General features: G+C 29.4%; 4 protein-coding genes across 7 annotated transcripts; 1 reads left to right on the forward strand and 3 right to left on the reverse strand.

Annotated features, from left to right (window-relative positions):
• Positions 1 to 901: 901 nt before the first annotated feature.
• Positions 902 to 4,316, reverse strand: LOC124952438 (ras-like protein 2). Its single transcript, XM_047502316.1, has 4 exons — positions 3,625 to 4,316; positions 3,010 to 3,097; positions 2,717 to 2,928; positions 902 to 2,625 (listed from the first exon to the last, which is right to left on the reverse strand). Exons 1-4 carry the CDS (start codon positions 3,727 to 3,729, stop codon positions 2,431 to 2,433), a joined length of 600 nt encoding a protein of 199 aa, XP_047358272.1. The 5' UTR covers positions 3,730 to 4,316; the 3' UTR covers positions 902 to 2,430.
• Positions 4,317 to 6,947: 2,631 nt separating this feature from the next.
• Positions 6,948 to 13,180, reverse strand: LOC124952433 (mediator of RNA polymerase II transcription subunit 26). 3 transcript variants are annotated; one of them, XM_047502307.1, is made up of 4 exons: positions 12,891 to 13,180; positions 11,261 to 11,335; positions 10,879 to 11,154; positions 6,948 to 10,743 (listed from the first exon to the last, which is right to left on the reverse strand). In XM_047502307.1, the coding sequence occupies exons 1-4, from the start codon at positions 12,951 to 12,953 to the stop codon at positions 9,550 to 9,552; spliced, it is 1,608 nt and encodes a 535-aa protein (XP_047358263.1). In that variant the 5' UTR covers positions 12,954 to 13,180; the 3' UTR covers positions 6,948 to 9,549. The 3 variants fall into 3 exon arrangements, with proteins under 3 accessions (XP_047358263.1, XP_047358265.1, XP_047358264.1); XM_047502309.1 differs by lacking the exon at positions 12,891 to 13,180 and adding an exon at positions 12,716 to 12,783; XM_047502308.1 differs by lacking the exon at positions 12,891 to 13,180 and adding an exon at positions 11,604 to 11,885.
• Positions 13,181 to 14,963: 1,783 nt separating this feature from the next.
• Positions 14,964 to 19,988, forward strand: LOC124952431 (peroxisomal multifunctional enzyme type 2). 2 transcript variants are annotated; one of them, XM_047502300.1, is made up of 17 exons: positions 14,964 to 15,115; positions 15,204 to 15,433; positions 15,562 to 15,699; positions 16,063 to 16,215; positions 16,289 to 16,561; positions 16,705 to 16,821; positions 16,907 to 17,037; positions 17,127 to 17,192; positions 17,273 to 17,333; positions 17,421 to 17,584; positions 17,651 to 17,774; positions 17,906 to 18,081; positions 18,170 to 18,346; positions 18,447 to 18,564; positions 19,194 to 19,427; positions 19,547 to 19,644; positions 19,707 to 19,988. In XM_047502300.1, exons 2-17 carry the CDS (start codon positions 15,379 to 15,381, stop codon positions 19,824 to 19,826), a joined length of 2,205 nt encoding a protein of 734 aa, XP_047358256.1. In that variant the 5' UTR covers positions 14,964 to 15,115; positions 15,204 to 15,378; the 3' UTR covers positions 19,827 to 19,988. The 2 variants fall into 2 exon arrangements, with proteins under 2 accessions (XP_047358256.1, XP_047358258.1); XM_047502302.1 differs by having other exon boundaries at positions 15,000 to 15,121.
• A 669-nt stretch (positions 19,989 to 20,657) lies between these two features.
• LOC124952436 (G/T mismatch-specific thymine DNA glycosylase-like) lies at positions 20,658 to 22,720 on the reverse strand. Its single transcript, XM_047502312.1, has one exon. The coding sequence runs from the start codon at positions 21,898 to 21,900 to the stop codon at positions 20,707 to 20,709; it is 1,194 nt and encodes a 397-aa protein (XP_047358268.1). The 5' UTR covers positions 21,901 to 22,720; the 3' UTR covers positions 20,658 to 20,706.
• Between the last annotated feature and the right edge of the window lie 1,086 nt (positions 22,721 to 23,806).

Below are 23,806 nucleotides of genomic sequence, written 5' to 3' on the forward strand. Positions count from 1 at the left end.
ATCTCGCGCAAGACAACTTTAAATGTTATGTCACGCTAAAGATATTAATCTGTCGTAATTTTAACACGAGTAGATTTTTCAATAACATTTTCAATCAGTAATTTTGTACATGGGAAAAATAAAATAAAATAATTTTCTCTCTCTCTCTCTCTCTCTCTCTCTCTCTCTCCCTCTCTTAAGTATTCGAAGGAAAGAAAAAGAAAAAACAAACAAACACGTTTGCAACTAATCAATCATCGTGTTTATGTCCTTCACAACGAAAAAAAAAGAAATAATAAGCATTAAACGTGACGATAAAGAAAATAATACTTACAATTATTATCGTTTATACGTTATTATTAAAAGAGACGTTTCTAAAAATGCTAAAATGACGATTTTTCTCTCTTTTGTTTTTCTTTCAAAAAAGAAAAGAGATTTTGACGTTTTTAAAAATTCGCATTCATTTCGAACGAAATTTAATCGACGTCTACAAAAGACGGATTGGATTTTTAATAGTTGTTTTTTTCTTTGTTTTTAATTATCGCTATAAAATTAACATATTCAATATGCGTTGAAAAACAGAGAATAAGAAACTCACTTATCTGCTGGTACGAGACCGAAAAGAGAAACATAAATAAGATGTTTTATCAATTCAATTTTTCAATTGGAATTATCTTACTGGTATCCATTTCAATTATATATATTTAATTAATTATATATATTATATCAATTATATATATATATTTTTTAACGAAATATATTTATAACGAACAATGTTGTCATAATCGTTGATTATTACAAAAAAAAAAAATGAATTCTTTATTACAAATGCAAGTTTACGGAGAACGTTTAAAATAAATGACGGGATAAAAGGATATAATCTATGGTTTCGTTTTAAATTGCATAGATTATACGACACATAAAAGTGTGACAATAATGTTTATAATGTATTATAGAGCACATTTGACGTGGTATTGGTAGGCGATGATTTAAGTTAAGTACAAAATATACTTTTGACAAAACGTGACAAATTACAGGTTTCTTACTGTTGTTTAAATATTTGTAAGATTATATTAAATACATTATATTGTTATAAAAAATACCATGTGTAATACATTGATTGTTAGTATCTATTTCGTTACATAGATTGGGAGAACTGGTAGTTAGAAGAATGAATTGTGCGTTACATTTGTTATTGGCCCCATATTATGTTAATGTTTTCACTTCTGTATTATTCATTTTCTTATCCTAATGACAAAACGAGTATAGATCAATAAATAAATAATTCTTCATAAACATCGAGATATATTAATAATAATAATAATACATGCACATCAAATATCGCATATTATTATAGGCACATATTGTTAATTTTTTTCTTTTTTATATTATTTAAACTGAAAATATAAATGAAATATCTCTCAAATATTTAATTTCTTTTAGAGATTTCAGATAAAATTTAAATCAACGAACTTATTTAACTCTGAATATATTCAACTAATTTATGTACCTAATTAATATTTTTGTTTTATATTGAAAATATCCTTAAACTATATGACAAATTGCAGTTTTTCTTGTATTTGCACTGAAACTTAAATTGTAGCGTTGTTTATTATTATTGCTAAGTTAATTCATTAGTAAATAACAAACCAAGAAAATCCTACGCAAACATAAATTGTGAAAAATTTAATAATAAATCTTGTGCATTTATACGATGAGATTAATTTTAATCTAATTTTATAATTACTCTTGATCTACAAGAGAATACTTGGTTAAAAAATACTACTTAAACATTAGATTATTGTACTATTTCTGTGAGAAGAGGTACAAATGAAATGTATATAAATTGTTTTTATCGTACACAATGCTTTTGCATCCTTGGATTTTCTAAGACTATTCTCCATTCGAATCGATATGGAAAATTTGTCATAAAATCGGTTAATATACACACATACGATATAAATTCTGATATATAAATTATGAGTAAATTTTATCAAGCAATTATATTATTTTATATAAATCTGTTTATAAAATAGCATCCATGTTATTCTGTTATTTTTAATTACTTTTGTTATAAACAATTATTTTTGAAAAACAGACTTATCAATGTTTTAATAGTTGAAAAAGATATATGGTCAAAAAAACCACATTCGAACTTTTGATTATTTCTTATAAGAAGTCTCGCGTAATATAAACAATTTAAAATAAAATAATTTAAATTCAACTTTATCTATCAATGATTCCAACAATTTTGTTAATAACTAATGAGATTTTCATGTACATTAAAATGTATTCTTATACTTTTCTTTTTTTTCTTTCCCCATGTGATATAATTGTAATATCAAAATAATCACAATATTCCTTGTTACTAATCGATATTTCATAATTTTCCATAAAGTTTCACCAATGGTATTTGGCATCGGAAGAATGTTTAAATGCTTCCAAACAAATTTATAGCATGCAACATTTCTTCTTATTTTTCTTATAATTTGGTTTAAGCGGTGGTCTTTCAGATAATTGAAATTTTCGAACAATTCTAACTAATTCGTGGAAAGCTTGATCCACATTCATCCTTAACTTAGCGCTACATTCGATGTACGGAATTTTTAATTGACGTGCCATATTTTGTGCTTCTTCGACGGATATCTGTAATGAAAAGATATTTATTACAGAAATTGATTTTCTATGTATCAGCATTCGTGCTCATTCTTTTATGAGTTTACGTGATATATCTTACAATTCTTTGGTGATCTAAGTCAGCTTTATTTCCAACCATAAGCATAGGAAACTCATCGCGATCCTTTACTCTGAGAATTTGTCTATGAAATTTTAAAATTTCATCAAATGATGAGTGGTCTGTAACTGAAAATACAAGTAGGAAACCTTCCCCACTTCTCATGTACTGTTCACGCATTGCACTAAATTCTTCTTGTCCCGCAGTATCCAATACTAAAAATTAAAGCATATAAAATTAACTATAAAAGAGAATAATTAATATAAATCATAAATTAGATATTAATTTATACATACTATCAAGTTTTGCTGGAACATCATCGATGACACATTGTTTTGTATATGAATCTTCAATTGTTGGATCATAATCAGTCACAAAATAACTCTATAAGAAATGAATCCTTAATAGAAAAGTATAAGAAATATTTGTTATTGAAGATAGTTAAATTGATTAAACAAGCAATATAGAGGAAAGCAATATAGAGGAAAGCAATATAGAGGAAAGCAATATAGAAGAAAGCAATATAGAGGAAAGCAATATAGTTTGTAATTTTGATAATCTTATCAATTACTGAGATAAAGTTTGTATGACCATATATGACAATAGCATGCGTTCGTATGACATAATCGTTAATGAAAGAATGTTCGTATCATTTGATATCGTCTATCAAAAGAACGTATGACGAAATTTGACGTCATCAAATTCTAAATAAGTATCATCTCTATAAAATAAAAAATAAAATCTAAATAACTCAACATGAGATCACTCTTTACGAGTTATCATTAATTCTTTTCATTTTGGACGATCTATGAATGGTGTAGTCTGGAGAACGAAGCTGATTGGTACTCAACTACGTACACTCATACGCTCGATCTGTAGTAACGTAGCTAGTGACCATAAAAAGTACTTACTTGAATGAATTGTATTGTAATTGCTGATTTTCCAACACCACCACCACCCACAACAACGAGTTTGTAGGTCTGTGCGTAACTTTGTCTGTCACCAGGTTTCGACATTCTTTTATTTATTTTTAACGGCAGTTTAATTTGTCACATGTATGACAATGAAATGTCAGTGGTACGAGCTTAGATACGAGGAAGTGTGAGACCACAAAAGAGAGAGAGAGAGAGAGAGAGAGAGAGAGAGAGAGAGAGAGAGAGAGAGAGAGAAAAATGACAAAGAATGACTGAGAGGGGATGAGTATAAAATTGAACGGAGAGAGAGAGAGAAAGAGAGAAAGAAAGAGAGAGAGAGAGAGAGAGAGAGAAAGAGATAAAAACAAAACGCGTAAAAAGAGTATTTTTTTCGTTAGAAGACACACTAAAGGCGTCGTTTGACTGAAAACCAAGCACAACGTTTACTGCGAATCTCCTTAGCTAAGATTCTTTAAAGCAACCTCGTTAAGGCCGCCTCTGGAGCTCAACCACTTTTTCTGGATGAGAATATGTGTATATATACGTGTGTGTTGTGTGAGGTTAATACAAAGGGCAGTAGGAGTATAACGTCCTACGCACAGAGGATTATGCTATTTTGGTTGATTGCGCAGTCGCGATTACGTTACTATTAAAATCAAATAATCTTTGTATTTCGTAATAATTTTCGATAATAAAAAATATTTTTCTCATCGATAAGATATACAGCACTATCATATCGTATATCCTTTAAATTATCATCGATAAATAATCTTAAAAAAATTTTAACGAAACAAAAGTCAAATATGTCGCCATTTTTGTTTTGTTTTTTTTTTCTATTTTTGAAACGATATTATATAGCTTATCTCACAATAAAAAAATCATAATAATACTGATTATATCTTTTTACTTAACGTTATAATTCTCTTAACAGAAAAAACAATCGATTTTGTATTATCCAATTACAAATGTGTGTGAAGCGTCTGACGAATCAAAAAACAGTTTGCTCGCAAACCGACTGACCAATCAAATGGCTCCTTTAGCAACGTTAAAATCTACAAAACGTCGTTGATAAATTTCTACGTAGAGTCATTGAAGTGTTTCAATATCAACGTATTATTAATTATTATTATAAGTCATAAACTGAATTTTAAGAAGATATGTATTTACTTACGTTCAACGATATTTTGTTGGTTAATTTATAAATAAATAAATCGTATTTTATAATGATTTTATAGTTCGCAATGTCTAATATAAAAATTGTTGTAATACATATTTTATGAGTAATTACAGAATATCGATTTTTTTGTCAAATAAATGAAATTTGTAAAATAATAAGTACGTAATGCGATGTACATAGTAAATTGGCGCGATATTTAATTTGAAAAGATAGAATTACGAGAGTCGATATAATCGTATAAAAAATCTTCCGCATTATCGAAAGGAAATTAATTAATTGGATGCACAATGTTACAGTTAACAGTTCTTCTTTTTATATATATATATATATAACTATATGTGCGTTCTTTCTTTTCGAAATTATATACTTTAAAAATAAAAAAATAAAAAAAAAAACTATCGAAAGTTAAAAATGGATCAATATTATGGGAGAGCAAACATATTTGAATATTTATTATTAATAATATAGTTTTGTGTTGCATTATGTATATATGTTATATTGATATTGGCATTTTTGTACATCGCAGAGCTGCTTTTTTGTCAAAAGCAAAATTCGTGGTTTTCTAAAAACGCAAGGAAAAAACAATATATTATCTTCGATTGATTCAAAGAGAGGAAAGAAAATATTTCACATGTACTTAACTATATTATACACATACTTACTATAAATATGCACATAGAGACATATATCACATATGCTGGTTAACATGTATCGATATTTAGCTGTAGTTTCGAAACAAAATAAAAAGAGTATCAGTGCACATGTAAATACATTGTTAAACCGCATAAGTAATATCATATTCTCATCTTAATGGCCGTATAATGTTTTCTGTGAACAATTATGTAACAAGCATTTATATAACAAGCACAATGACATCGCAGTGAGAACATTAGAACATATTATGTTAAACGCATATAGATAATTAAATTCACAAATTTTTTACAATACACAAACTCGTATTCGTATTCATAATTACGATAGCCGATTAATAAAGTAATTGAAAGGCGCACTTAAGAAATTAAAAATTATTAAAACACTTTGCTTATTTATTTCTTTCTTTTTCGTGTTTTTTTTTTTTTTTTTCTTCTTTTCATTCACATAACTATAATAAACGCAAAAGAGTGCGTTTGAATTATAAATAATTTTAATGAGGGAAGGGAAGAGGTGTCTTGTAATTTATTTTTTTATTGAACGTCTTCGATAGCACGATCTGTCATTTTCTTTTTTTTTCCTTTTTTTTTTCTTTTTTTTTTTTTCTTTTTTCTTTTAACCGATTGTCATTCCGTGCTTCATTGAACGACGATCATTGGAACGATCGTTGATTAAATAAATTTCGATACTTCTTTTATATTTCTTATTCCATCGTCCATTATCGTATCTTTATGTCTTATTTGTTTCACTTTTCACATCATTCTTTTTTTCAATGTAATGTGAAATTGTGATATAATGCAGAGGCACAGAAGGCACGGGATTCATGTTTAAAGGATGTATGTATGTATCCTGCTTTAGTCGTACCAAAGCGTGTACCAAAAATCTGTTACATCCATAAACGTTCTTAATCTCTTCTTAAACATCTCCTTTATTTCTTTTGTTCTCTCTCTCTCTCTCTCTCTCTCTTTCTTTTTCTCTCTCTTTCTCTCTCTCTTTTTCTCTCTTTTTTTCTAAGGAAATATTATATGCACATACAAGTACTTCAAATTGAAAATAATTTTATATAATATGTACGTCTATTCACCAACGATAAGACAGTAAGTTTTGGCGCCAAAGCGCTAGTGATTTTGAAATTCTTTTTTAGTAAAAGAAATTATTTTCGAACTTAAATAATTAATGAGCCAGACCGAGTTGCCTTTGCTTTTATACTTTCAAAATTATAATGTAGGCGCACTCGCAATGCTATTGTTGTTGTTGTTGTTATTACTATTATGTTTTTCTTTTCTTCTTCTTTTTTTTTCTAGGACTTATATACATGCATTATTTATTTTAAAATGATTGCGAAGAGTTTTGCTACTGCCGGTGAAATGAATCATTTTATTCCCTTAAAACTGATATAGTAATTTGTATATTATAATTTATAGTATAGGGGCACCTGTCAGTCTTGTAATAATTCACATAAAAATAAAGTTCGAAGTTGGTATGATTTTGATAATTTTCATTTTCCTTTTTTTTTCTTTTTTTTTTTTTTTTCTTTTTTTTTTCTTCCCCATTAGAACATTAGAAAATTGTTGGTACAAGTATATTCGCAGTATGAATTTGAGATTAAAAATCATAGTCTAAATTATATAAGAATATATATTTTTACGAACAGAACAACTTTTATACATCACAAACGAAAATTCGATACTAAGAAATGATAATCTATTCAAATTAAATGTAACAACGAATATAATCAAATTATATCGTTTTATATTTTTAAATATAATTATTTGTATTATGTTTCTCATTTGAGTGTTACAGAAAACTACAACTTGTATGACATGTTCATTTTCTATTTAATGAATAAAAAGTAATAGATATTTTAATCAATATTCAGTCCAAAATTTGACATCGGTTTACAATATGTTTCCATTTGTAATACTAATATAATATTAAAATTATTTTTGCTTTAGTTTCATTAAAAATGAAATTTTTTATCTTAGGAATCGTTGAATGAAAACTTTAAAAAGAAATACACAATAAGGTCGGTATGATTTTTAAAAATTATAAACATATTAAAAACAAGAGATTTTTTTTCTAATTTATAAGGTTTGACAAAGGTTTTCAATACACATAATATAATAATATAATAGGTAAAGTTTCATTCCTTTCAAAATAACAAGAAAGTGTGATCTCACTTGGATGTTACACACATTTTTGATATATTTCTGGTGCTGATCTACACAACTATAACGAATATTTACATTTTAAAACAGAAATGTCATTTTCCCTGATTTTATGATCTTTCCAAAAATTAACGTGCCCATTCATTGGAATTTCTTTATATATTGCACCTATAATTTATAATAGAAGAAAAATGTCAAAATTTTCTGATAAACTTAATTTTACAATGATTATACACAATCCTGTATATATATATTTTTTTGTTTTGTTTTTGATAGCTTATACTCTTTCAAAGTAAAAAATTTACAAAGTACTTCAATTCATATGATTGCTATAAGTATGTGCAACATAATACTATATTAGACAAATATTTTTTCATTTTTTAATTTTAATTAAGGCCCCAGTGTATTCAGCTCGGCTATCCTTTCCACGTATAAAATAAAGAAAATTATTTTGCTTATTATATCCAACTGTCCTATACTAACGGAAACATCTTTTATTTGTAAAATTAAGATAAATCAATTTTAAATACATTAATTTTATTTGCTTTTTTGCAATTGTTACTTTGCACCATTGATTCTATATAATTATTTTCTTGCTATAACTTTATATTGTTTTGCAGTATACCTTAGCAAAGTTAAGAGAACATAAGATGAGACTGTATTCTTATCGTTTTTTTCTCTGTTTATTCGAATTACTCAAAGCTTTGAAATTTCTCATTTGATAATTGTAAAGCTTATGTTATTTCTTTTTATTTACTTTTATGATTATGAACTCTCATGTGTTTTGGCTTTACTTCAATGTAATGTTTTAAAACGTTAATGAAATTATTCATAAAATACTGTTCTTATGGATATAATTACCAAAATAATATTTCTTCTTATAGATAAGCCAAGGTATACTATGTAATTAGTATGCCTCACGTTTATTATTGAAATAAAATTATTTTTATAATTTATAAAAGCGATCAACTTTGTATTGTCTGACACAAACTTAAATCCAAATTTTAAGAATTATTATTATCTCTACTGGAAAAACTGAATCCCCCCTTACACATTTCAAACATAAATAATAAAATTCTTTAGAATTAATATGTATTTCATACCTAGCAACTTATACCACGTTAATTAAGGCAATATTACGAAAGACATTTACAAGCATACATGAAATTAAATATTTCCATTTACAGCAATTTGACAATGCCCCCGTTTTGTGTGTGGCTCATTTTATATTCATTTATCGACCTTTTTGTAGCTGTACTGTAGCAATAATATAATGATAATGCTAGTGACAACAATAGTAATAGTAGTAATAATTGTAGTAGTAGTAGTGTGGTGGTAGTTGTAGTAGTAGTAATAGTAGTAGTAGTAGTAGTAGTAGTAGTAGTAGTAGTAGTAGTAGTAGTAGTAGTAGTAGTAGTAGTAGTAGTAGTAGTAGTAGTAGTAATAGTAATGGTAATAATAATAAAGACAAAAAGTAATAATATTAATAATATAATAATAATAATAATAAAATAATAATAATAATAATAATAATAATAATAATAATCAAAATGATGATGACAATGATAATGATAATGACAATGACAACAGTGGTGATAATTACAACAATAATGATACCGATCATGAAATGAAGTTAATAACAATAATAGTGAAATATTTGGAAATGCTAAATATGATTATGACAATAACGAGGGCAATAGTCAGTAGTTATTTTTCTGTGAAATTGGTAGATAAAATTTTGATCATGATAGGAGTAATAATGATAATGAGGATGGCAGTAACATCAGCATTAATAGAAATAAACAGCAATTGTAAATTGCAATAGAAATTGTTTTAATAGATTGATCATAAATCAATCGATTTAATTTTTGCAGGGTTCTTCTCACAAATTGCAGAGAGTAATAATAGAATAGAATAATAAAATTACTAATCAATAATAACATAAGGCAATATGTGGAGGATTTGGCCATCACAACTGGGCCTTGCCAGCATCTGGTGCCATTCTCGAAATTCTTCACCAGTTTGGCTATGCTCACAGTTCATTACATTCAATTCTGACACTCCTTCCTCTTTTTCTGACGTTTCATTGTTACTAGTGAGAGACAATAATTTTGGTTGATAATTCCCATTGAGACCTTCTATGCACTGCGTATGTAATCTTTCAAGGTCCTCTGTAGTAACTTCTTGAGGTGGATACACTGTACCATTTTGATCTTCATTGGGTTCAGTTTCACAATCACTCCAGTCTATCGAACTTGGATCTAATGGTGGTAACTTTGCCAGTATCTCCTCAACCGATAAATCTTGATGTGATTGTGGTTGGTTTTGCGTACTTGGACTTTCTTCGTACACTGCACTTGTTTCTTGACACTTGGATGATATTTCACAACAGTTTTCTGTAGATTTTAACCGATTTTGTAAAGAAGTTTCAGAAACTGTACTTTTGTGAGATGTATTGTTTGGAGTACAACGCAGGAACTTGGATACTTGTTCATTATTACTCCTCAAAACATCTTCCATACTTGGTGGTTCTACACTTTGACTAGGTAGAGCATTTGAATTAATGCTAGAATTTGAGCCACGTGCTTGTAAATCAGCCAGCAATTCTTGTGTTGTCTTTAACTTAGGATTTCTTGAAATACTGGCTAGTTTTTCTTTAACACGGTCCTCTATGTATGGTTGCTTCTTTATAGACTTACTGCCTTTTTTCCTACCACGTTTTTTTGGACCTGAATCATCAGGATTAGTGGAAGACTCCACAAAATGATGGGAAATTCGTTCTTTCAATGTAGGGCTAGGCACTTGCGAATTTAAATTACCACTTATGTTTTCGCCATTTAAACGCTGTCTTTTAACGAATGGCTCACATTCTGTAATCGAGTCTGATTCATGTTCCTGGTAATTATGTTGGTCCTTACAAACATCTTTTCGAAGTCGTTTATTGGAACTGTGGGTCCGTGGCACTGCTTCTATCAAGTGATTCTGACTCGAAGAGCTATGTGTGGGAGGTACATCCGAACTTATCCGGTGGTTGCTAGTAAGTGTAATTGACTGCTTATTTGAAGCTGCATTAGGAGACCGTGAATGGTCACTATGCACAGATAGAGCTGGGCTGATAACCTATCAAAATTAATTTACATCATGTCAAATAACAAATAAAATTAAAAGGAAGTAATGAATTTATGTAAAAAAATTTTTTATAAATTAAATTCATTTGAGAAATATGATAATAGGTAATTAAATGTAAAAACTCACTCTTAAAGGAGTAGCATCCCTTAATAGAGGACTTTGAGGCTTCAAGCATCTTACAGCAGGACTTTGTGGTTTGAAACATCTTAAGGCTGGACTATGAGGCTTTGCTCCATTAAGGGCAGGTGGTGCTGTATCAGCAGGTGTCGGTTGTGGGGTTGAATGAGCTGATGGTAAAACCATATCTCTCCAACGACGTACCAAATCTTTTGCACGCTTGGCCAGGGCATCATTATTTGTCTTCCTTCGTAGTTCGTTAATATATTTACCAAGCCTTGTAATCTATATTATTTAAAATTAATTCAGTGTTTACAAATGTTTTTACATAAAGATTAAATTTCTTTTCTTTCTCTTTACCTTATATATAATATACATTAAATATATATACCTCCAGAACTTCTTTGGTGATCGTCGTCTTTTCCAGGGCCGTAATGACATCAACAACAGCTCCCATGTCAACGACCTACAAAATATATATTTTTTTGTTTATATTTTGCATCCTTTAAATGTAAATACATAATTATATGTAATAGTTTAGTTATTTTCTTTTTTATTGAAGAAGACATTTGTTATATATACTGAAATAAAATTAAATTGTTATAATAGAATCAACAATAAAGTAATATAAAAAGTAATTAAATATATTTACAAGTTCATACTAATTTTAAATATTCCAACCTATTAAACATTTTTGTCTTTGCATGTTATAATTATCAATTAATTTACATCACCTTTTTTTTTCTTTCTAAAATTAATTATCACAAATGGAATGGATATATTCAACACTGTTAAAATTATTAAATAACAGTATTATATTTAAAATATCAATATAATGAAAGTTATACTAAATAAATTTTCTTGAGGCAAGCATATGATTCTAGATGCAAAGGCTAAATTTGAAAGTGAGATTTACAATAAATAGAGAACTATCTGTAAAAATAAATCAATGAACACATTAAATATAAAGGTTCGACACGTGTACGTAGAAATATGTTTATTAGATCGATCAGGTAAGGCTTACAAAGCAATAACGAAACGTAATCAGATCGAATCATTACGAGCTAGCGTATCAATATGTCAACGTGAAACGACAAAAGAAACCAATCGCATGAAACAAATAACTGTTTTTTTTAAAGAACGCATAACATACGAACGCGATTCTACTTTCGAAACAAGCCAAAAGTTATGTTGTTTAGTGTTTCGACTAACAGAATAGATACACCATAAGAGAAAAAGGCGACTGAGAGAAAGAGAAAGACATATATATATATATATATATATATATATACACACACACATACATATACGTGTATATATATATATATATTAGAATCATGTGCAATTGTACACGACTACGTACGTACAACGTACGATATTCGTCAACCGACACGACGTTATAATTAAGATAAAAGACAAAACGACGAAAAGAAAAGAGGGAAGTTCGTTGACAGAAATCAAGAACTACTGGTGAAACGAATGTCATGCGTATCCTGGAGACGTGTTTCCGTAATATCAGGGAAAGAAGAAGAAAAATTGTATGCGTAGATGATTTAGCATGAAAAAGAGAGAGAGAGAGAGAGAGAGAGAGAGAAAGAGAGAATGAGAGTGAGAGTAAGAAGAGAGAGAGAGAGAGAGAGACAGAGAGAGGATAGATATATAGAGAGAGAGAGAGAGAGAGACAGAGAGAGGATAGATATATAGAGAGAGAGAGAGAGAGAGAGAGAGAGGTTAAGCCTCCAGGTTGTCGAGAACGCGCTCACGGATGGATATGCAAGCGAGCGCACACAATCTCGTAATGGTAGGAGGGAAAGGGTATGTTTCGTGGAGCGATATCCACACGTACGTGATAGCACGTAAGATGGATCACTCACACGCAGAGCCGTCGCTACACTACATTCTCGACGGCTCTCGCGCACGCCACTGGTACAGGCACACGGCGCACGGGGGATCGAGAGTGGCCCGATAGCCGTTTGCGCGAGCGGACGGACGGCGCATCGCGGATTCACTCCGCTACTTACATTGTATTCCTTGTCAAGGGATTTTAATAATCTTTCGGTGAGCTCCGTGCAATATCTCTGCATCGGGGGGGCACACTTTGGGCCCTCGCGGGGAGTTTAGGTTAGCGGAAAATCGGCTCCACGCGTACGAGTGTCGCGAATACGAGAGCACAGGGGGACTTGCAATGGCGACTACTGAACTGTGCTCCTTCGCATGCCCTCCCTGCCTCCCGAGTGCCTCCTAGTCGCGGCCCAAGCATCGTCCCTAGCCCCACGCCGCCTCATACCGCCGGAGGAGCGCTACTAGCTCCTTCTCGCGGTTGGACGAGCTCTGTTCACCGACCTCCCTCCGCCTCCCTCATCCATCCCTACCGACGATGCCCCCAAACGACGAGGACGCTCGCCGCGCTCTCTATCGATGTCTTTTACCATCTACACGCATCTACCGTCCCCTCTCAGTCTTTCTTTCTTTCCCTCTCTCTCTCTTTCTATCCGTCTATCTATCTATCTATCTATCCATCTATCTGTCTTTCTTTCTCTTTCTTTCTCTTTCTCCTTATTCCTCTCCCTCTCTCACTCTCTTTCATTCTCCTCTCCCCTCTTCTTGCTTCTACCTTCTTCATGCTTTGTGAATGCACACCGCGACATCCATCGCCGTCGTTCTTCCTTGTCGCTGCTTTCTTATTCACCTTGTAGAGAAGCTTCCACCAAGCTATCTCAGTTTTCTCCCTGCTTCTCCGCGTTTATCCGTTCGGCTACGTTTACTTATATTTTATCTTTGAAACTCAATACACGCTGAACGTATTATCGAGTTGCATCCGATCATTTGATGACTTTCGTTCAGCTCCTCCATTATTCTCGATGCTTCCCGATTTTATTGTGATGTAATAATTCAATCGATCTACAAAGCATAATCCTTTTGATCATAGTTTCGTTACGATATTAAGCCGTTATATTTCTTTTTGTGTTCTTTCGAAATATATGTGCAACAACGAATTACGTGAAAATATGTGTTTTTGCTGAACACATCATTTTTTCATTCATATTTCTTCAAGTACCTTTGTTCTTAAACAAACGGATTAAATATGGTCAACGGTACTTTGTGCATTGTATGATCCTCGAATATAATCTCATAATTCTTATTTTTATATTGTTTTTATATACATTGTTGAATATCGAAACAGTGCCGTTTAATAAAGGAAAAAAGGGAAGGAACATTTTATACATATGTTTCTAAAATATATATTACATTACTGTTTTTTATCATAAGAGACCTACGATCGATTTTTTATTTTATATTAAGATTTTTTTAAATTATTCTGTACATAGGGCGTATAATCCATGACAAAATGGAATTACGTTCGAGATAACAGCAGGCGATAAACAACTATCAATAGAAAAATAATGAACATTCATTGAAAGAATATAAAATATTTTTATTATTATTTATTTTTGTGCATTTATTTATTTCATAGAAAATGTAACAGAATGAATCGTTGGTTTTTGCTCAAAATATGCCTACTTATCCAAAGAAATAATTTGGTCATGATTAGTTTGTCTAATAGATATGCCACTATATTTCAATTAATGCAATTCTTCGTCTCGAGAGAAAAGTAACTTTTTGTTATTTATGCTTCTTCGAAACGATTTAATATCACACCACGTTTCTTTTATACGTAGCTTGTGATGTTTCCAATATACAACATATAGCGAATGATACGTAACATTTTGACTGCATTGTTGCAAGAATGTGATTGGTTAAACGTTTAACACTGATTGGTTGAAAGTTAAAATGCATACGATAGATGAGATTGATAGGTTATGAGACTAGATAGGAATATATCGTATCGACCAATCATTTAACAGATTTGATGTACTCTTAATATAAGAATGTAACCTATTAGAACTCATTAATAGATAACGTATTAGAAATCACGAATAAATAATAATGTTTGGTAATAAAGTTGTAAAAGCTATAACCGTTTTTTTTTATTAATGTGTATGTAAACACATCTATTAGAGTTCTGGTTTACAATTTGTCCATAATCATTTCTCTTTTCTTATTGGCTATACTTGGAAAAGTTTCCTTTTTTTTTATATCTGAAAATAAAATAAGTACTATATATTGTTGCACATTTAATATCAATAATGGAACATAAATGAATAAAAGAATATTCTTTTAATATTTATTAATGTAAAATTCTCTCTTCTAAACTCTAATCAATTATATGTTGTTATATGGTATCGTAAGTGTAATTATTAATATTGCTATCTTTTGAGTTGTATTAAAATTCTGAATAGACAATTAATCGGTGATGTATAATTTTTATATAGGGAAGTAAAGAACTAGATGGACTTTAATCAGAACATAAATATTTAAGAATTTTGTTATTGCTACATCATTGATGATATTCCTTATTAATAAAGTAAGTCGGTTGTTAACATCGATTCAATTTTAATATTGAAATTCTATAACCATTTATTTTAAATCATTAAAAAGAAGATAAAAATGACAGAACTACGATTTGATAATCGTGTAGTTGTAGTGACAGGAGCTGGTGCAGGTAATTCAAATTTGTAATAATTATTTAATAATTATTTTTAATATGATTATTATATCGATCATATATTTTATTGTTGTATAAAATAATTTATTCTAATAAAAATTTTATTTATTATTATATGTATGCAGGTTTAGGCCGTGCATATGCATTATTATTTGCTTCTAGAGGTGCTAGTATTGTAGTAAATGATTTAGGAGGTGGACGGCATGGTGATGGTAAAAGTAGTCAAGCTGCAGATAATGTTGTAGCTGAAATACAAAAAAATGGTAAGGATTTTCTTTGTTGTTTAATAATTAGCATTTTTTATATTTTAGTTCGTATAATTTAAATTAAATACTAAAATAGTAATATCTTATAATATATTATAAATTACATATAAAAAGATTTAAATATTATATTTTTATGATAAATATTTTAATTAAATATTACATTTTATATAACAAATGTTATATTTAAACGTTTCTTATTTTGTCTTATGTGAAATATAAAATGTTTCTTTATAAATGAAGTATATACTTTTTTAGAATTTTTACAATATGCAAATTTTTATTAATTTCAATTATATAATCATATATAAGTTATAATTATTTCTTTTTTCCTTTTTTTTTTTTTTTTTTCTTTTTTCATAGGTGGAAAAGCAGTGGCTGATTATAATTCAGTTGTGGATGGCGCTAAGATTATTAAAACTGCTATTAATACATTTGGACGTGTTGATGTAGTTGTTAATAATGCTGGTATTTTGAGGGATAAATCTTTTGCAAAAATGTCAGAAAAAGATTGGGGTTAGTATATAATTATTTTGTAGGTGTAAATTTGATATTAAGTATATGCTCTATTTTTATCAACTTTATACAGATTTGATACAAGATGTTCATGTTAAGGGTGCATTTAAAACAACTCAAGCAGCATGGCCATACTTTTGTAAACAGAATTATGGCAAAGTCATTTTTACCACAAGTAATAGTGGATTATGCGGAAATTTTGGTCAAAGTAATTATAGTACTGCAAAAATGGGTTTAGTTGGTTTTGCAAAAACTTTGGCAATTGAGGGTGCTAAAAAAAATATATGTATTAATGTCATTGTACCAACTGCAGCATCCAGACTTACAGAAGATATTATTCCTCCTGGTAAGGATTTATATATTTATCATAATCATTTTCGTTTTTAATATAATAACTTTGTTATGTTACAACTTTTACTTTATACAATTTTTATTTTATACAATATTTATGCAAAGTAATTAGCAATTTTTAAATTCTTTTTTTTTTAGATCTATTTAAAGAATTAAAACCAGAATTAATAGCTCCAATAGTTTTTTGGTTATGTCATGAAAAATGCAATGAAACTGGGTCAGTTATTGAATCAGCTATAGGTTGGGTAAGAAAATGTAAGCGTATAAATTTTACAGAAATTATACCATGAAAAATGTAACATTGTTCGCATTTATATATTATATATCTATAAAAATATAGGTGATATTGTTCGCTCACCAGGATATGTTTTACGAACAAATTTAAATGATATTGTTACACCTGAAAGTGTACAAAAAAATTGGTCAGATATTGTTGATATGACATCTGCTAAATATGCAGCTAATGTAGAGGTATATATAAATTATAGGATAATTAATGTATAAAAATTAATATAGTATTATATCATCAATTATTATTTTTTTTTGTTGATAATTTATAGCAAGTAGTAGAAGATCAGATGAATATTATTGACAATTTAAAGAATGGCGTTTCTAACAAAAAGATTGTAAGGAACAATTTACATATTATTTATTAATGATTTATTGTTACTTATTTGATTAATACTTTTGATAATTTTTTCATTAGGATGATAATGTTATATACAATAATTATGATAGTCGAGATAGCATCCTGTATGCTCTTGGAGGTATTGTATACATAGATATATATAAAAACAAAAACTTATGTAAGCTATAAACATACATATATATAAAGATGGTAATTTTGATTTCAGTTGGAGCAACTATTGAAAATCCATTCGATTTACGTTACTTATATGAAAACCATGAGAATTTTGCAATTTTACCTACTTATTACATAGTTTTTGGTGTAATGGGGTGCATGAGAAATTCAATTATATCTAATTCTCTACCTGATTTACAGATAAATCCTATGAATGTATGAGAACATAAATAACAATAAATTTATAATGCTCGTAATTATTTTTATTACTTTTATTTTCAGATATTACATGGAGAACAATATTTTGAAATTTATAAAGTACTATCTGGAGAAGCTAAAGTAAAGACAGTCTACAAAATTTTAGATGTTCTTGACAAAAAAAAGGGAATAGTGATTCTAATTCAACGTATGTTCCTAATGAAATGCAATTAAAGACGAATATAGATTTTATTTCAATTTAAAAATGTTGAAAATTCCAATATTAATTTAATAATAAATAATTTAATAACTGTTTAATGTAATAAATACTTTTTACAGATGATACTTTTGATGCTATTAGTGAAGAAAAATTATCTACGGGACAGATGTCATTGTATGTTGTAGGTGTTAATGGTTTTCAAGCCAAGACTACATCTCCACATATTATTCCTATTATTGATCCACCCAATCGTAATCCAGATGCATCTGTTACTCAAAAGACTACTATTGATCAGGTATAAAAATGATGTAAATCGTACATTTTTGAGGCTATTAATTATTGTTTTAGTATGTTTGATTAAATAATATAAATATATTTTTTAGGCAGCATTGTACAGACTCAATGGCGATCCGAATCCTTTACATATTGATTCAAATTTTGCTACAATGGCTGGATATAAAAGACCGATTTTACATGGATTATGCTCTCTTGGATTTTCTACAAGACATGTTCTAAATACTTATGCAAATGGTGATTCAAGTTTGTTTAAAAGAATAAAGGTCAGTTCTAAACTTCTTAATTTTTAATTTATAATTACTTAAGTTTTTTTTTTTGTAGTAAAGTATATTATAACAATCAAAAATATAATTATTTTTTTAGGTCAGATTTGCAAAACCAGTACTTCCAGGAGAAACATTGCGCACTGATATGTGGCAAAATGGTAACAGAATACATTTCCAAACATCCATTGTAGAAACCAATACTCCTATTATTGTAGGTAAGTTTAGAAAGGTTATAATAAAATTGAAGAGAGACTTTTATTATACCCAATAGCGGTTTAGGAAAATATCATGTCGTGCAATTTAATACTTATATAGGATTATTTATTAGAATTAGTATATCGATCACCTAAACAGGCCCCCTGCATTTTTTTTTAGGTTCGGGTTTTAAACGTTAATCAATTTCCTCAATTTCAAAGTTTTATTTTACCATATCCATATAGTTTATTATCATCACTAAAACCTTCGAATACTATTATTGGAAAACTCGATATCTCATATTATTATTTCGATTGCTAGTGATTCATCCTCCTTTTTGTCGCTTTCATATAGAACAACTCGCCTTTCTTTTTCACCAAAGATTGTTGATAACAGTTTAAGTCCTTCCGTTATGTTCGAATCAGATTTGCTAAGATTTTTGCGGATTTTCAGACAGGATATTTTCTTTTGTTTCGTTTCTCAACCAACTCCTTTAAGCGTGCATAATTTGTTAAACAAAACGCTTAGATAGTCATTCTCGTTACTGGGTTATCAAAGAAAAATATTTTTTACTTACTTACCAAATACTTATGATAATTATAATTAATAAAATAAATGTAATATGCATTTCTTAATATCCTTTTTATAGGTGCTTATATTGATTTATTCAATGTAAAATCCAAAGTAACACCAACAACTACAACTGCAACTCCAACTGCAACTCCAACTTCAAATCTAATTGCTAATAATAATGATCTACAAAGTAACGCAGTTTTTAATGCTATGAGGGACTATGTCAAAGCTAATCCTGACCAAACGAAGAAAGTGAATGCAATCTTTCTTTACAATATTACTGTGGATGGAAATCCGAAAGCCCAATGGAGTATGTCAGAAAGAAGCCATTAGACTTTTTTAAATACTTACCTTATGTTAACTATATTATTTTTATATGGTGTTAACATACACCAAATTCATACAATTTTTTATGTTATATTTCAACAGCTTTGGACTTAAAGAAAGGCGATGTGTATAAAGGACAACCTACATCAGGAAAAGCTGATACCACTTTAACTATAGAAGACAAGGATATGATGGATATCGTAAGTTTATTTTTTTTACTATATTAAGATATATTTATATTTATGATAATAATTTTTCACAGGCAACAGGAAAAGTAAATCCACAAGTTGCATTTATGCGAGGAAAACTAAAAATTACTGGTAATATTATGTTAACCCAAAAGCTTAAAACACTTATGGAAATGAACAAAGCAAAACTATAATCTCAATTTTACTTGAATGAACGAATGATTATAATTCCATTATTAAACCAATATTTCTAAGAACATAGAATACGTATGACCGATGTAGCGTTTGTTAATGGCTACTCATTTTTTTCAATATTTTTGCACAATCTGTTTGTTATTTATTTTCTAAATTTCGTTGCATATCTGATGGTAATAATGTCTACCATTCCTTTCGTTGCAAGTAATTTCAGTTTTTGTATAAATTTCAAGTAAATTCATTGTCTTTAGTAGAGACGGTAAAGTAAATATGTTTAGATTTTTATATGAAAAGTAAAAATCTATGTAAAAAAATTGTTGGATATCTTATAGTAGTTTCGAAGATATGAATTTTCTATTATATAAGGGAAACATAAGGTTGTGCGTAAGAAGGTTTTTTATACCAAATTGCTAATAACTTGTTTATTTTATATATAGTTTATATATTGTTTAAAGGATTCAAGGGAAAAACTAAATATTGATTTAAAAGATTATTTTTTAGAGAAAATTCATACATTAAAATGTATTTTAGCATGTTTATAAAAATAAAAAAAATATTATAAAATAACATGCCATAACATTTATTTACTTATCTATTTATGTCTATGCGTCTGAATAAACTAATATCTAAAATAATGAAGATAAATGATTAATTAGTAAATATTACCTAATTTGAGCACTGAAAATATCTCTGCATTGGAAATTCTTTTTTTTTGTATTATCAAAAATAAAATAAATATTTTAAGTGCTTGAATTAAGTGTTACACCTTGTATACATATAAATATTGGAAGGAAAGGATAGATTAGAATTATAAATGCAGTTTATAAATATAAAGCGTACGAATATTTATTAGTTTACAGTTTTCATTTTTGAGAATCTCTAATTTTTTTTTATAGCTTTAACATCATTTGCTTTTTCTAAAAGTCTTTGTTTTATTAATTTAACAAAATCCAACGAATCATTTGTTTTAGATAATCTTTTTACATGAACATTTTTAGGAGAAGGTCTTTTATTTTTTTTAGGTTTTTTGTTACATTTAATTTCATTGTTTACATTTGCAGATTTAGGTTCAGTATTCTTCTGTAATTTATCTTCAACATTTTCATTAAATGTTTCATTAATTGTTGATTTGAAATTTTCTCTCAAAGAGCAGTCATGTATTTTCAATTGCTCTTCCTCTTCATTTTTGTCATCATTATATTTCTTCTGCTCTAATTCTTTAACAATAAATTCCGTGCTGCAGGCAATTGCTATATTTTCATCTGAAGTATCTAAATAAATAGTATCTTTATTGGCTATTCTGCCACCATGCAAGAAAGCTGATATATTTTTACGTCTCCACATTTTAGAGGTACTTGGTATAAATTGTTTGCATTTTCTTTCAAAGAAAAATTCACTTACATCAATCTCTTTGATTTCACCCTTTAAAAATTTCAAATATTTCTTTAATGCAGAATAAAAATGTAATTTGTCTATCATTCGAGGAAAATTAGCACAACGAGCACTGCTAGAAGGTACAACCCAAACAGCAGTATCCCCTATGAGTTCTGATTGCAATCCAAAATGAAATGGTGATTTACTATTTTTATTAGAATATACTTCATAAATACACTTTCCATTAAAAATAGCAATTTTTGGTTTAAATACCCTCAATTTCTCTTCAACAATCTTAGCGCCTTCTTTGATTTCTGTTCGTTTTAGATCCGCAGAAGATCTAGTAGGTCTTGTGACTATATTTGTTAATCCAATTCCATATTGTAATAACTTGTGATCTTCCTCAAAACTGATACATTTTGGAATTAAGGCTGATCCATATAAAAGCTTGTAAAAATGATTACCAGGACCTGCATAATATTTGCCACGATGGGCTGCCATCAAACTTGGATTTATACCGATAAAGACCATATCAAGATTTTCCTTGAGATAGTCAGGTAGAGTATACTTTTGAACTTCTTCCACAGTAAGTCCATCGAATCTATCAACTTTTCTTTTAGGCTTTTTAATCACATCTGATACTGTCCTCTTTTTAAGTTTATTCAACGCAAGGGATGACATAATTTTGCGAAAAATCATCAGTTAAAGTTTATAATAATATGAACATATATAACTTTTTTTTTCACTTTCATTCTATATTTACATAATCAATTAATTAATAAAAATAGCATGCCTTTCTAAAGTAAAATAATCTCATTTTTAATTACACAATTCCACACTGTCATAATAGTAAATCATTATTATATACAATTACAAATTCTTCGTAGAAATACAAAATATATCAACTAATCCTAATCGCCAATACAGTCCTTCAAGAATTATTCCTGCCTTTAATTCTATAACCGCGCATGCGCACACTGGCCATTTTTAAATTACTTTTTTGCGAGATTAATCGGACATAAATGAATTTTTGTTGTAATTGCAATTACATTAATCGACAAGATTTGTCATTGTTGATAACGTAAATTAAATAAAATGTAAAATTGCATAGGTAATGTATGATAAAATAATTTCGTTGACATCAACACTTCAAACGTTTTTCACTGAAATTTTTATAACCTTATTATCTTTTTTCTTTTTTTTTTTGACAAAGATACACTTATTTTCACCGATTTTATGATATCCTCATTCACTCATATTCTCAACTCGATGTTTTAGTGTGAACGAGACTCTTCAAGAATATGGGATATATAATGGCACTGGAGATAATTGTATAGTATGCTTGCACAATGCATTTATATTAATCTATCTGCTAGAAAGCCACTGATCGTATCCAAATCGTGTAATCTTCCGATCTAGGAAATTACTTCACATTTACAATTATGTAACTCATACTCACCTTTGGGATTTGTAAAGATTGGAAAGGGGAGGAAAGAGAGAGAGAGAGAGAGAGAGAGAGAGAGAGAGAGAGAGAGAGAGAGAGAGAGAGAGAGAGAGAAAGAGAAAGAAAGAGAAAGAAAGAGAGAGAAAGAAAGAGAGAGAAAGAAAGAGAGAGAGAAAGAGAGAGAAAAAGAGAGAGAGAGAGAGAAAGAGTGAGAGAAGAAAGAGCGAGAGAGAAAAAAGAGAGAAAGAGAAAGAGAGGAGGGAGGGAAATAAAGATAGCTAAAATAGCTTCATCCGAGCAAAACCAGAATACCAAAATCATGAAAATAAGAATAAATAGAAATGACAGCGGACATAAAAGTGTGATAGAAAAATTTCCTTTTCATTTCTGTTAGAAATAATTGTACAATATATTTCTGTTATATTTTTTCTTTTGAAGAATTATTAACGATATAAAATGGAAATATGTTAATGTTTAGTTGGAATTAGATTGAAAAGATATTGGAAAAGTAATACAATATGCAGCCATTCGCTCGGTAATACTTGCATTTAAAAATTTACAATTAAACTTTGCAAGTAATATCGACCCAGGTCTCACTACGTGGAAGTTGCTGCATGTGGAGACCCACGGACTGACGGTGACTCTAACTCTAAAATCCGCGTTCCGCGATACCGATCCGCGATACCTTTCCGCTTCAATGCACTGGCTTCTTAACTAACAGGGTATGCGTAGCTTTAGCTACAGCACACCTCTTACAGATAGCTCCACCATTTGCACCGTCCGCTTCAGACATAACGGATTATTAAGCACATCCGAATTCGTGCTTTCCGAATTTCGAACAATCAAAGCGCACTCCTTAGAAATACTAATCGCGTCGCGACACTCACGTGTGTGTTATAATTACGTAGATTCTACTGTTAAGCCGAAATTCGCGAAGTACCCCCCTCGAAATATCGAAAAAATCAAACGAAGTCCACGGTAGGACCTTCAATCGCGGCCGAACACCCACGCGAGTGTTAGAAAAACGATGATTCTACTCTACAATTCGCGTTTTCGATTCGAACAATCAAACGTAATATAATCGCGCCCGAGAACACCCACGCCTGTGCCCGCCGACGCGCGCGCCAGTGTTCTTCCTATCCTTCCCGTATTCGCGCGTAA

This window comes from Vespa velutina, chromosome 10 (genome assembly GCF_912470025.1).
Source record: "Vespa velutina chromosome 10, iVesVel2.1, whole genome shotgun sequence".
Lineage (NCBI taxonomy): Eukaryota > Metazoa > Arthropoda > Insecta > Hymenoptera > Vespidae > Vespa > Vespa velutina.

What these genes read in the sequence shown, in the direction of transcription:
- LOC124952433 (XM_047502307.1), bottom strand. Translation starts at nt 12,953, where the DNA reads ATGCAGAGATATTGCACGGAGCTCACCGAAAGATTATTAAAATCCCTT. An exon ending in CCCTTGACAAGGAATACAAT is followed by an intron (nt 11,336 to 12,890) that starts GTAAGTAGCGGA and finishes TATATTTTGTAG; the next exon opens with GTCGTTGACATGGGAGCTGT. An exon ending in TCACCAAAGAAGTTCTGGAG is followed by an intron (nt 11,155 to 11,260) that starts GTATATATATTT and finishes TAAATAATATAG; the next exon opens with ATTACAAGGCTTGGTAAATA.
- LOC124952436 (XM_047502312.1), bottom strand. Translation starts at nt 21,900, where the DNA reads ATGATTTTTCGCAAAATTATGTCATCCCTTGCGTTGAATAAACTTAAA.
- LOC124952431 (XM_047502300.1), top strand. Translation starts at nt 15,379, where the DNA reads ATGACAGAACTACGATTTGATAATCGTGTAGTTGTAGTGACAGGAGCT. An exon ending in AGTGACAGGAGCTGGTGCAG is followed by an intron (nt 15,434 to 15,561) that starts GTAATTCAAATT and finishes ATATGTATGCAG; the next exon opens with GTTTAGGCCGTGCATATGCA. An exon ending in AATAGTGATTCTAATTCAAC is followed by an intron (nt 17,775 to 17,905) that starts GTATGTTCCTAA and finishes TACTTTTTACAG; the next exon opens with ATGATACTTTTGATGCTATT.
- LOC124952438 (XM_047502316.1), bottom strand. Translation starts at nt 3,729, where the DNA reads ATGTCGAAACCTGGTGACAGACAAAGTTACGCACAGACCTACAAACTC. An exon ending in TTACAATACAATTCATTCAA is followed by an intron (nt 3,098 to 3,624) that starts GTAAGTACTTTT and finishes CATTTCTTATAG; the next exon opens with AGTTATTTTGTGACTGATTA. An exon ending in TGTTCCAGCAAAACTTGATA is followed by an intron (nt 2,929 to 3,009) that starts GTATGTATAAAT and finishes TTTAATTTTTAG; the next exon opens with TATTGGATACTGCGGGACAA.